Source organism: Carettochelys insculpta, chromosome 2 (genome assembly GCF_033958435.1).
Source record: "Carettochelys insculpta isolate YL-2023 chromosome 2, ASM3395843v1, whole genome shotgun sequence".
Classification (NCBI taxonomy): Eukaryota; Metazoa; Chordata; order Testudines; family Carettochelyidae; genus Carettochelys; species Carettochelys insculpta.
The window spans coordinates 145,918,738-145,932,716 of NC_134138.1; the positions used below are offsets into that span (position 1 = coordinate 145,918,738).

General features: G+C 46.4%; 1 protein-coding gene across 2 annotated transcripts in view; it reads left to right on the forward strand.

Moving 5' to 3' along the window:
- RETREG1 (reticulophagy regulator 1) overlaps window positions 1-13,537 on the forward strand; it is a 163,107-nt gene extending 149,570 nt beyond the window's left edge. For both annotated transcript variants that reach the window (XM_074987824.1, XM_074987825.1), the window contains 2 exons: window positions 2,396-2,522; window positions 12,192-13,537. In XM_074987824.1, coding sequence (XP_074843925.1) covers window positions 2,396-2,522; window positions 12,192-12,703 — 639 coding nt within the window. In that variant the 3' untranslated portion in view covers window positions 12,704-13,537. The remainder of the gene's footprint in view (window positions 1-2,395; window positions 2,523-12,191) is intronic.
- Window positions 13,538-13,979: the final 442 nt, after the last annotated feature.

The window sequence follows — 13,979 nt, forward strand, 5'->3', positions numbered from 1 at the left end:
TAGCAACTTGTCTTCCAGTGAAACAGAAGACTGTCACAGATCACCTAAGCAGATATTTTTCATGCAAGCAGTAATGGGAGATACATCCACAAATCATCAGTAACATAATCCAACACCGGGATTATCTGGAAATAGACTTATTCACAATACAATTCAGAATGCCCAAACAATGTTGCAAAGTGAGGCTAGGGCCTTACTCAGTGGGAGATGCCTTTCTCATCAAATAGGACTATCCTCTCTTGTATTCATTTCCTCCCATCCTACTACTCAGAGTCCTTCAGAAAATCAAACACAAGGCACGAGTAATACTAATCTCATCAACATGGCCAAGACAGACATGGTTTCCATTACTCAAACAAATGGCATCAGCACCTCTTTTTCATTCCCCTTACATTCTTAATTTCCTTACCTAGGATGCAGCCTGTATTCTCCATCCAGGCATAATTCTTTTTCTCTTCAAGGTGTGGCTTCTGACGGGCTAACTAGATACAGGCTGAAGCTCCCTTATGCGCTGCTTTTGTGTCCTGCAGCATCCCTTGTCTGGCAGCATCCCTTGTCTGGAAGCCAGTTGGGGTGTAGAGCCCTGCCAGAAGCCCCAGCTGTGGGACCCTGGCCAGGGGCAAGGCACCCCAGCAGCCTTGGGGCTGGGAGCCAGCTGGGGGATGGACCCCTGTCAGCAGCCCCAGCCATGGGGACCCCAGCCAGGGGAACCCCAGCAGCCCCAGGGCTGGGAACCAACTGTAACACAGAACCCCATTGACAACCCTGCAGTCATGGGGACCCGGCTGGGAATGGGGAAACCCCGACAGCCCTGGAGCTGGGAGACAGTGAGACTCCTGTCTGGCTGGGGGAATGTGGCAGCCACGTGGCAGGGAGATAGCTGGGTACTGAGCCTCACCTGCAGCTTAGAGGGGAACCCAGCAGGAGTGGGGGGTCCCTCCTTCCAGGCAGTTAGCCTAATCTTCCCTTGTCCAGCAAATCCCATCATCCAGGACCACTCAGGTCCCGAGGGTGCTGGACGAGCATTGTACAGCCCATACAACCAATTTTACTCTGGAAAAAGTCAAGCACATATTTCTCAATAGTCACAAATCTAGTACAAGACAGATGTATTCCCGAAAGTGGCACCATTTCCACAGTTTGTCCGTCACTCACTCTATGTCCCCAAGTTCTTCATCCCTGCCCAGAAGATTGAGCTATACATTACAACTGAAAAAAAGCAGACTTGCTAACAGTGCTATATGTGTACCTTACTGCAAGTTCAACTAAACACATTATGATAGAGGGCCACACACACTTTGTGCACCCAGTGATGAAATGCTTTTTTAAAAGGACTAAACGTCTTTCCTCAGTAAAAGAGCCACCTCCACGATGACATCTCAGCATAGTCTTCTGAACTGTGACAGGAGAACCTTTCAAACTCATTGTCACCTGTTCCTTATTGCACCTCTTCAGTGTAAGTCAGCTTCTTTATTGCAATAACAACCATCAGGAGGGTTAGCGAAATAGCTGCCCTAATGGAAGTTTCCCCATAAAAAAAGTTTTTGTAAAAGATAGTCTTTCTTTGACCACATCCTAAATTCCTTCTGAAAGTTGTGTCATCATTTCATCTTAACCAACCCATCTGTTTACCTGTCGTGTATCCAAGACACTATGGAGATGCCAATGCCACTCATCTCTACATTCTGAATGTGCAAAGACCACTTGCATTTTACCTAGAAAGGACAAAAACTCTTAGAAAATTCCCTAGACCAGGGTGTCAGCAACCAAAAGAGCAAGAGCCATACCCCAAACACAATGCTGTGGAAAAGGACGCACACAAGGGACACAATTTGGCCTGGCCATCCTCTCTAATATTCTGAAGCCTCTCCTTCCATAAAAACAAGGTATTGCTCCTTAGTCACCTACAATGGAGCACCCATAGGGACACTCCTTAAAGAAAAAGAGGTGATTACTCACCTTATGCAGAGCTGATGTTCTTCAAAATGGTTGTCCCTGGGGGTGCTCAGTGACCCTCCCACCTCTTTCCTGCTTTGGCATCTCAGTATCCTTCTCTGCAGCAGAGAAGAGGTGGAATGGTTGATAGCATGCACTGGTTAATCACTCACACCACCACAAATTCGTTGCCACTCAGGGTACTGCTGTTTGTAAAATTTTGGCTATAAGTACAGAGCACCAAAACACAGTGGAGTACCTCATGGGACAACCATCTCAAAGAATGTCAGTTACTGCACAAGTAACTGCCTCTTTCTACATTTAAGCCAGGGGAATGTCTAGGTGATATCACTAGCAAGATGTATTACATTGTTTTCAATGTCCAGGCATTAACCATAAAATGAATTTACTGCATGTAGGCGTTCCACATTTCATGGTTTTTTGTTTTTTTTTAATATAGATCAGTCCTACAGTTGTTGCTAAAGAGCTATCAGTGTCTGACACAGATATATCAGAGGTATCTTGGACTGATAATGGGACCTTTAATTTATCTGAGGGGTACACTCCACAGACAGACACTTCTGATGGTATGTAATGGTTTCATTTAAGTCTTCATTTATTACACTAATGGAAATTATCTAAAAAATGTGGGGCATGTCAGGAGATACAAGTTCCTTGTAAAAGCTGACATTTTTAATTAAAATATATTGCAATGCAGTAGGTTTAACTTACTGTCTTTTGGGTCGTCTGCTGGACAAGGATTATCTATGTCATGTATATCATGCAGCATGTTAATGTATAACTTAAATAACATCAGCAAAGACTAAACTAAACATACTCAGAGACAGCAAGTCCCAGCTATCTCCTATTAGAGTTCTCAGGCTGCATGGAAAAATGGGTTTATCCTCTTGTTCCCAGGACTGTGTGTGCCATATTGATACAAAGGGAGGAAGAGAAAGAATCACCTTGACTTGTTCAGTAACCACTCAAGCAGCCAATTTAAAAAACAAAGCATTAATGGGTTCCAAGTAATAGAATCTTAGGGGGGATGGGCAATGTTGAGCCAGGACTGGATGGGGAGGTTCACTGGCTAGAAGGAGATGCTCAAGGACTCCTCTTTCGAGACTAGATCATGAGATTCCTACTCTTTTTTTACTCAACGAATCTCCATTGGAAATTTGCCTGAGTGAGGACTGAGTAGAAACAAAGTAAAGTAAATACTATGGTCTCACCTAGCCAGTTCAAGAGAGACCATAGTATTATAAATGTCACTGATATTGCATATGCTGTATCTGGTGTCACTACAGTAGTGTTGATATAATTTATTCAGTCAGTGATTCTACTGTTCTTCAAGTTCTTTATTATTATTCTAAGTAGGAGATTACTTAAAATTACAAGTGGGGTTCTATTACAAATTAATAATAAATGCCAAATCAGTGTCTTTTAAATCTTTTCTTTTTTTTCTCAGTAGCTAGCGTGAGCTGTAATCAAACAGGACTATTTGGTGGAAAAATACGAGTTAATGATAGATCTGTATGATACATTTTAACCATTTAAACTTCAGGACTTTTATATCTATTAGCCTTTCTCCAAACACCTCATCACTTGTGACTATAAAACAAACAAAATTCAATGAGACTTTTTTTTTCTCTTTTGGTGCATAAGCTTTCGTGGGTAAAGACCTGCTTCATCAGATGCATGAGTGAGGGGGAGGGTGGTTTCAGAGGGGTATTTAAATAATGGGGTCCCAGAAGAAGGGAGGGCCAGAGCTGACAAGGTCTATTCAGCATGGTGGAAATGGCCCATTATCAATAGTAGGTATCAAAAGAGGGAAAAACAAGTCAGATCAGACAGGGGCATATGAGCCATTGTCAGTGTCTAATGAGGAAGTCTTAACACCGAGGGCAGAAAAGCTGCCTTTGTAAGATGCAAGCCACTCCCAGTCTCTGTTTAATCCTTGGTTAATTGGGTCAAATTTGCAAATAAATTGCATCTCAGAGATTTCTCTCTCCATTTGATTTCTGAAATTTCTTTGTTTCAGGACTGCCACCCTTAAATCTGCTACTGAGTGTCCAGGGAGATTGAAGTGTTCCCCCAAGGGCTTTTGTACATTAGCGTTCCTGATGTCTGATTTATGTCCATTTATTCTTTTATGTAGAGACTGTCCAGTTTGGCCAATGTAAACTGCAGTGGGGCATTGCTGGCACATGATGGCATATATTATATTAGTAGATTTGCAGGTAAAGGAGCCCCTGATGGTATAGTTGATGTTAGGTCCTGTGATGATGTCACTGATGTAGATATGTGAGCAGAGTTGGCAGCGAGGACCGTTCCAGGGGCTGGTTCCAAGCCTAGAGCCACTGGTTTGTGATTTGTAGTGGCTGATGAGGATTTGTTTAAGGTTGGCAGGCTGTCTGTAGGTGAGGACAGGCCTGCTTCCCAAGGTCTGTGAGAGTGAAAGATCATTGTTCAGGATGGGTTTCAGATCACTGATGATGTGTTGGAGAGGCCTTAGGGTGGGGGCTGTATGTGATGGTCAGTGGTGTTCTCTTGTTTTCCTTGCAAGGCCTGTCTTGTAGCAGGTGGCTTCTGGGTACCCACCTGGCTCTGTCAATCTGTTTCCTCACTTCCTTAGGTGGGTACTGTAGTTTGAGGAAAGCTTGGTGAAGGTCTTGTAGATGTTTGTCTCTATCTGATGGATCAGAGCGAATACAGTTGTACCTTAGTGCCTAGCTGTAAACAATGGATCGTGTAACATGCCCTGGATGGAAGCTGTAGGCATGTAGATAAGCATAGCGGTCCGTGGGTTTTCGATATAGGATGGAATTTATGTGACCGTTTCTTATCTGCACAGTAGTGTCCAGGAAGAGAATCTTTTGTGTGGACTGGTCCAGGCTAAGGTTGATGGTGAGGTGGAAACTGTTGAAATCACTGTGGAACTCTTCAAGAGCCTCCTTCCCATGGGTCCAGATGATGAAGATGTCATCAATGTAGCGCAGGTAGAGGAGGGGCGCTAGGGGAAATGGACTCCAAGCTGTTAGGAACATTATCCCTGATGAGACCGAGGCACAAATGATGGTAGAGTTTTATGACTTTGTCCTCACCCACAACTATTTCAGATTTGAGGACAAATTATACCTTCAAATCAGTGGCACTGCTATGGGCACCCGCATGGCCCCACAGTATGCTAACAACATTTTTTCAGTTCTCGTCCCCTAGGTAACGGAGGGGCGCTAGGGGATGAGAACTGAGAAAGCGTTGTTCCAGGTCAACCATAAAAATGTTGGCATACTGTGGGGCCATATGGTCTTTGCCCATGAAAGCTTATACTCCAAAATATCTGTTAGTCTATAAGGTGCCACAAGACTTCTTGCACTTCTCGAAGCTACAGACTAACACAGTACCTCTCTGATATATTTTTTTTTAATCCTCACTCAGTGAACATTCAAATAAAGGTTCTTTTCATATATATTCTCCTTCATTTGCTTTGTTACGATCTGGTTTATGGGTCTATTATGGTCAGCTGATGTTTTGTAGAGTAAGAACTGTAAATACATCAGTTTGTAAAGGCACACTTTGAAATTTTAATTTTTTTTAAGCTCATGTTAGTAATCACACTTTTAGGCTATTAAGCAAAACTATTAAAATCTAATTTACATTTAAAAATGAAACTACATTGGTCAATTTTGTGAAGGTTTGGTGTTTAAAATTCACAGGAGGTATTTTACATACAACGTTGATATTAACAAAAATCTTCTCATATTTTTCATACCTTAATGAAAAGAAATTTGCAAATAGATTCAGACGGTCTGAAGAAAGTTTTAAAATAGACTCCATCAGCATGGTGCTTGTGCATTAGCACCACAAAATGAGTTTCACTAGGCAGCTTTTATTCTGTACAGCCAGTGAAATGTAAAAATAAATGTGTAAATGGTAATGAAAATTTTTACATTTTTATAATCTAAGAAAACTTTTGATTTACTTTTAACCTGACATTCTCCCATTGAATTATTGTATTGAATTACTGTTTTCTCTCTGAAGCAGTATAGTCAGATTTTGTACAACGATGTTCACAACTTTGAAATAGAGTTTTTAATTGCCAGAGAGCTCTCCTTGTTAAATTACAAAATTGTGCTAGCAAATAAACTATACTAATAATAATTTGTGTTCTTCTTCGAGTGGTCCCCGTGGGTGCTCCACAGTAGGTGTCAGGCTCGCCCGGCGCCGCAGATTGGAATTCTTCTAGCAGTTTCCATTGGATCATGCATGCGCCGATGCGCGCCACTCCCCTGCACGCCCTCGGTCATGTACGCGATCCGATCCCCGCCAGTTCCTTCTCAACCGCCAATGGCTGCAGACGGAATCCGCTCCGGCTAAAGCCTGAGACAGATAAGATTGTTGTTTTATTTGTTAGTTTGTTGTTTGTCACTATTATACAAAAAAAAAAAGAAAGAGGAGAGCATATTAAATAGTAGAGAGAAGAGGAACGGAGGAGAGAGGGATGGACAAAGAAGGCGGTTTAAGCCTTCCGCTGCCCTGAAGTCCATGAATGTTATTTTGGGTTGTAGAACACACTGATTAGCGGCTAAGTACCCTTTTAACAGTAAAGACTCACTGCAATGGCTTCTTCAGGGTTTAAGAAGTGTGAGTCATGCCATGAAGGTATGCTGGCCTCCGATGGGCATAGTGAATGCACTCGTTGCCTGGGGGAGTCTCATGTTACCCAGAAGTGTTCCCACTGCGCTAAGCTTACAGCCAGGGCCAGGAAGGACAGAGAAATGAGGCTCAAAATGATCTTGTTTGATAAGGCTCTCCAGCCTGAACCTCTGGAGAAGCCTCACACAGAAGGGCCCTCTGGGTCGCATAAAAGGAAGGCAGCCTCTTTGACCCCCTCTGTGCAGAAGAGGAAGAAACTCTCCCCGGCTCGATCCTTGCCGGCGGTCCCAGCGAGCAGGACGAGCAGAACGCAGAGCCCCCAGCCGCGAGCTGATGAAAGCAGCAGCGCAGTAGCGCACGTGGCCGAGGCCGGGCATCCGACTATACAGCAGGCGGCACAGAAGGTGCCATGAGCGCCGGCACAGAAGGTGCCGGAATCTGCGCCGACGGCACAGGGGCACCCAGCACGGGGCCTACCGGCGCCGGAGGAAGCTACCCACGCGGCACTGCTGTTGACGGTGCCAAGCGCGGCGCCGACAACGGGGCCGAGATCCCCAGCACGGGAGGGGGCGGCGCCCACCCTGCAGGGGAGGGGGAAGGCTAGAGCTAAAACCTGGCACCTCAGTCCATCTCCAGGCAGGGCTGCGATGCCCTTATCACCCAGCCCCCCTCCTGAGATAGACACGCCGCACCGCCAGGCGGCAACTCCACCGGCTTATTTTGGGGCTCCCTCTCTGTTCCTCCAACCAATTTCGCCGTGGCTCAGGCCACCTTCACCATTTTTGGGCATGGATCCCCTTGAGTACCATCACAAACCAGCTTCACCACTATCAATGTCGCCACGGAGATCCCGCTCTCCCAGACATCATGGGTACACTCCCCGATTGTGGTCCAGGTCTCCATGACCGGGCCCTTGCCCATGTTGCTATGGCCGTCCTCATCACGCTGAATGCAGACACTGCAGGTCCAGATCCAGGGGCAGGTCCTCTCCTACTACTCGTCAATACTCCCGTGTACTCTCTTGCTCTGGGACGGGAACGCAGTTGTCCCAGGGGGAATTAGGTCCAGAGTCCCGAGACTTCCCTTCACAGCCCACCGGGGAGCAAGTATACCAGTGAACTCGGGAGCCAGAGAACTTGGGGGAGGCTTACCCAAGCGGTTCCTCCTCATCCTCCCCAGATAAGGCCATTGCCCCCGGGCATGTCTCCCCTCCGGCTAACCTTAAACAATTCCAGGAGCTGTTCAAAAGAGTAGCATTCACGCAGGACGTTCAAATAGCAGAGGTGCAGGAGAAGCACCATAAACTCCTGAAAAATTTGAGACCCCCGGCTTCATCTAAAATTGCTATCCCACTGGACGAAGCCATTATGGAGTCAGCCACTAACATATGGCAGACTCCGGCCTCTATTCCGCCTACGAACAAAAGAGCAGATAAGAAGTATTTCATCCCAGCCAAGCACATGGAGTTCCTGTTTAGCCACCCACAACCCAATTCTTTGGTGGTCGAATCGTCCCAGCAGAGGTCGAAGACATCCCAGTACAAATCAGGGGGGTCGGATAAAGATGCTAAGAAATTAGAGCTGTTTGGCAGGAAGGTCTACTCCTCCTCTACCCTATTATTGAGAATGGCAAACTACGCGGCACGTCTATCAAACCATAACTTTGACAATTACTCTAGACTCACCCCTCTCATGGATTCACTTCCGGAGGACAAGAAGTCAGTGTTAAAGGTGATTGTCCAAGAGGGCTACGCAGCATCGCGAACGGGAGTTCAGATTGCCCTGGACGTGGCAGACACAGCGGCTTGTTCAACAGCCGCAGCAGTGGTAATGCGTAGGGAATCCTGGCTCCAGACGTCCGGTATCCCCCAGAGATCTACAGGAGAAGATCATGGATCTTCCTTTTGACAAGCAAAAGCGCTTTGCAGACTCAACTGACTCGGTCCTCCACTCCAGCAAAGACTCGAGGGCCACACTTAAGACCTTGGGTATCTATAGTCCCCCATACAAGAAAAAGAAATTCTATCCTGAGCAAAGACGCTACGCTTACCAACCACAGTGCGCACAATATCAGCGAGGCTATGACCAAGGGCGCCATCAACAGCAGCAGCAGTACAGGGCCCCCAGACGACGTTCTCAACAAAGCCGTACACCCACGGGGCAAGCCCAGAGGCAGCAAGTTTGACGGGTATGTCAACGACTGCACTATCAACACCATCGCTCAATGCCATTCTCATCTCATGTTCCATCATCGCCTCAAACCATTCCACTCCCAGTGGCAAAAGATCACAACAGACAAATGGGTGCTAGAAATTATAGCCACAGGTTACACGATCCCCTTCCAGTCACTTCCACCGACGAAACCTCCCATCCGGCCTCCCCTCAGGGACGCTGCCCACGAGGCAAGGCTGAAGCAGGAGGTAGATCACCTCATGTTCATAGAGGCGGTGGAAGGAGTGCCGGAACAATTCCAAGGGAAAGGTTTTTACTCACGCTACTTCCTAACAGAGAAGAAAACAGGAGGCTGGAGGCCGATTTTGGATCTACGGGGCCTCAACCATTACTTGCGCAAGCAGCGCTTCCAGATGATAACAGTTGCCTCCATACTTACGGCACTGGACTATGGAGACTGGTTTGCAGCTCTCAACTTACAAGACGCTTACTTTCCTATAACAATCCACTCGGCACACAGACGCTTCTTCCACTTCACATTCGGCGGGGAACATTTCCAGTACAGGGTTCTTCCGTTCGGCCTATCCTCGGCACCCAGAGTCTTTACCAAAACCCTGGCAGTGGTATCAGCCTACCTGCACAGGCAGGGGGTGTTTATTTTTCCATATCTGGACGACTGCCTACTGAAAGGGGCCTCAAAGGCAGAGGTCCTACACATGATACGTGTTACCGCAAACACGTTTAGTTCGCTGGGCCTAGTTATCAACCTCGCAAAGTCAAAGACCGAACCCACACAAGATATAGAGTTCATAAGGGCGCGCATAAACTCTATCGCATCAAGATTATACCTGCCCGACGCCTGCTTCCGCACCATCAGCTCCCTGGTGCAAGTCATGATGTACAGCCCCACGGTGCCGGTCCTAACGTGCCTGCAACTGTTGGGGCACATGGCAGCAGCTACGTTTGTGGTACAGAATACCAGGTTACACATGCGAAGCCTGCAGCATTGGCTAGGGAGTGTTTACAAACCGGCATCCCATACCATCCACAGGGTAGTATCGCCCACGACGGAGGTGTGGAGATCACTAGCATGGTGGGAAAATCCCAAGAACCTGCTAGTGGGGGTGCCCTTCCACCAACCCCAAATTTCTATTTTTCTTACAACCGACGCCTCCCACATAGGATGGGGAGCGCACATTGGCAGCAAGGTGACGCAAGGGCTATGGTCCCCTGCGGAACAGACACTGCACATAAACATACTGGAGCTCAGAGCAGCGTTCAATGCGTGCAGACATTTTCGGAAATACCTGCACAGCAAAGTAGTTGGAATCAATACCAACAATACCTCCACTATGTTTTACATCAATCGACAAGGAGGGGCATGATCCCGTGCATTATGCGCGGAAGCAGTCCGATTGTGGAATTGGTGCATTGCCAACAACATAACGTTGAAAGCGTCGTACTTGCTGGGCACTCACAACGTGAAGGCAGATCAACTGAGCAGGTGCTTCGCACTCACGCATGAATGGCAGATCCGCTCCGACCTGCTACGGCGCATATTTCATGCCTGGGGGTTTCCCCAAGTCGATTTGTTTGCCACCCAGTACAACAAGAAGTGTCCCCAGTACTGCTCCAGAGCAGAAATAGGGCAGGGGTCCCTGGGGGATGCATTCATGGTCTCATGGAAGGGTCCTTTACTCTACGCATTTCCCCCCACAAACACTTATCCACAAGGTTCTGCAGAAAGCCAGAAGGGAGAGAGCTTGCATGATACTCATAGTTCCAACTTGGGACTGGCAACAATGGTTTCCCTTGCTTCTGCACATGTCGGATCGTCCACCACTCCCCCTACCAGTGGCGCCGGACTTGCTCATGCAGGCTCAGGGGTCCATAGTGCACCCGCACCCTCAGGGACTATGTCTACAAGCATGGTTAATCCATGGCTCAGCGCCTTAGAGCGCACGTGTACGGAGGGAATATGACAAGTCTTAGAGTGTAGCTGAAGGACCTCTACCAGGAGGACTTACGAACAGAAATGGACACGCTTTACAGCCTGGTGTTCCGCCAAACAGTTAGCTCCCCCTTGACGTTCCTATAACTGTAATACTAGAATACCTATTGGACCTCAAACGAGACGGGCTTTCTCTATCCTCACTAAAGGTCCACCTCGCAGCTATATCAGCTTTTCGGCACAAAGAGGAAGGGCCCATCGTATTTGCCCACCCTTTCGTCACAAGGTTCTTGAAGGGGCTGGTAAATCTGTACCCCCCCGAAAGCTGCTAACGCCGTCGTGGAGTTTGGACTTGGTGCTCCGCGCGCTATCGGGACCACCCTTCAAACCATTAGCCACGGTACCCCTCCGACTCCTTACCATGAAAACAACCTTCCTTCTTGCGACTACATCAGCCCGCAGGGTGAGCGAGCTCGCAGCAGTGATGGCAACGCCGCCCTGCACAGTATTCTCAAAGGAGGCATTAATCTTACAGTTACACCCAGCCTTCGTTCCAAAAGTTTCCTCGGAGTTCCACATTAACGAACCAATAGTCTTACCCTCGTTTTACCCGAAGCCTCACAGCTCCAGCAAGGAGGCACGCCTGCATCTCCTTGATGTGAGAAGGGCGTTGGCCTTTTACATAGACAGAACTAAGTCCTTCCGGAAAACGGACAGGCTTCTGGTGTCTCTCGCTCCCAGGTCAAAAGGGGAAGGCCTCTCTTCCCAGAGAATTTCAAAGCACATTGTGTCCTGTATAAAACTGTGCTACGAGCTTCGAAAGACCCCTTTGCTGGCCCCACCTAGGGCTCACTCTACCAGGGCGGTGGTGGCATCAACAGCCTTCTTCAAGGGAATCGCTTTGAAAGACATCTGTAGAGCGGCGACCTGGTCATCCTACGACACCTTCGCCAGGCATTACGCCCTGCATCGGGTGTTCAATGAGGATACCCATCTGTCGACAGCAGTCCTCTCGGGGGCAAGCTGCACGTGAATCAAGTACCCACCTCCTTACTTGGGTTACTGCTGGGTAGTCACCTACTGTGGAGCACCCACGGGGACCACTCGAAGAAGAAAGAGAAGTTACTCACCTGTAGTAACGATGGTTCTTCGAGATGTGTCCCCGTGGGTGCTCCACCATCCGCCCATCCTGCCCGCTTCGGATCTCTGTCTGGTGTTTTTCAGGAGCATCCGAGGCGGTTGGTCAAGGAACTGGTGGGGATCGGATCGCACACATGACCGAGGGCGCGCATCGGCACATGTGCGATCCAATGGAAACTGCTAGAAGAATTCCGATCTTTGGCGCCGGCCGACACCTACTGTGGAGCACCCACGGGGACACATCTCGAAGAACCATTGTTACTACAGGTGAGTAACTTCTCTTTCTTTCATTCTAACTTGTTTGCTAACTATATTTTCTGCTGTTGATCTCTTAATAGATTTTGACCGACAGAGTGACCATGAAGAAGCTTTTGCCAGAGGTCTTGCAGAATTTCCCTCTTTAGAAAATGGCACAGGAACAAATGATGATGATGACTCGAGTATTGGTGTGCCCATTCAACAGAAGAGAATAAAGAAACAAATGCCTTCCCGGGTGACTCATTCTCCCAGAGAGAGGAAAGAGATGGGGTCTGCCATAGGCTTCTCCTTGCCTTTGACGAGTGACCAAACCTTTAATTTGGTGAGTGGTGTTGCTGGTGATGTTATTGCAGCTGCAGTGTCTTCTGCCATCAGAGACCAGTTGCAGTCCACGCAGCAAGCACTCTCGCAGGTAGTCCCCAGTTTGAGTGAGGAGACAGACACGGAAGAAGCTGATGATTTTGAACTGCTTGACCAATCAGAGCTTGAGCAGATTGAGCACGAACTGGGGATCACTCGTGTCCAAGAAGAAAAGCCACAGGGAAAAAAGAAATCTTCAGGCTTCCTTTCAAATCTGCTTGGAGGTCATTAACCTGGAAATTGGAGCTAGCAATGTAGCAGAAGTGAAACAAAAAAAAAAAATCAAATTAAAAAAAATGCTGAGTTCTAAGCTTTAACCATTACTTCAGATGTGTTGTAATAATTTCTCGTATGCAGAATGAATTAATTGGATATGTATTGGCTGAACCTGGTAGTTCAATGTTTCTGATAGTTGTGCCTCAAAATAGTACCTTGGAAAATGAAGTATCTACCTACTCTTTGGTCACTGAAGAATGTTAGATGTGATTTGTTAATCACGAAAAAATTGAATTGCCAAATCTAGATTGTGGGGTCTTCAACCAAATGCACTCCATCTTGAGTTTGTTTATAGTTAATTTTCAAGCATACAGAATAGTTACCAATGTGTACAGTGAAGAGAAATTATGAATATGATGCAGTGAGTTTAGCAAAATATTATCTATTTCTATTACAATGTATCATATAGAGCTTTATGGCTATTGTGTGTGACACATTTGATGTCTATGAACACTTTATTCAGCATAAATCTCTACTTTAAGGATGCGTGCAACACCATCAAAATTAACAAAAGTTGTGTTAATAAATTTTCTGGTGGGCTGATACATTTCCAAATTATCTCTTATATTTTAGGCTTGTAGAGTTATGAAATGGCATGTCATTAAACTGACCACCTGCTGTATTCTCTGCTAGAGTCTTGTACTAGATAGTACTGTCCATAAAAGCAAGGCAAAACAGTGATATTATGAGATTATGAATATTATGTAAAGTGAACAAGGTGTTTTGTTTTGTTCCTAATTTCTGTTTGAGATAGGGAAGCCAAGAATATTAAAGGTGAACTGAGACTTTTTTTACTTGCCAATTTCTACTGTGACGGTTCCGTTTTTCTCATGAGACAGTTGTCATCATCCATAATTAGTCATTAGAGAGCTATTCTTTAAGCTATATATGGAGTTCAGTGAAGCTAGCTTTTTTTTCTTCTGTGACTTCTTGGCATACAAGTATCGGAGGGGTAGCTGTGTTAGTCTGACTCCGCAAAAACAAGAAGTCGTCCTGTGGCACTTTATAGATGCATCTAATGAAGTGGGTCTTTGCCTACTAAAGCTTATGCTCCAATAAATTTGTTTGTCTGTTTATAAGGTGCTACAGGATTTCTCATTGTATTCTTGGCATACACGTGAAGGAACAACTTGTTAAAATATTTTTTAACTCCACATGTACTCAGACTGGGTTGGGATCTTGAAAAAAAAACTTAGTTTTTTCAAGATTTTTAGTTCCCCTTTAAACAAAGA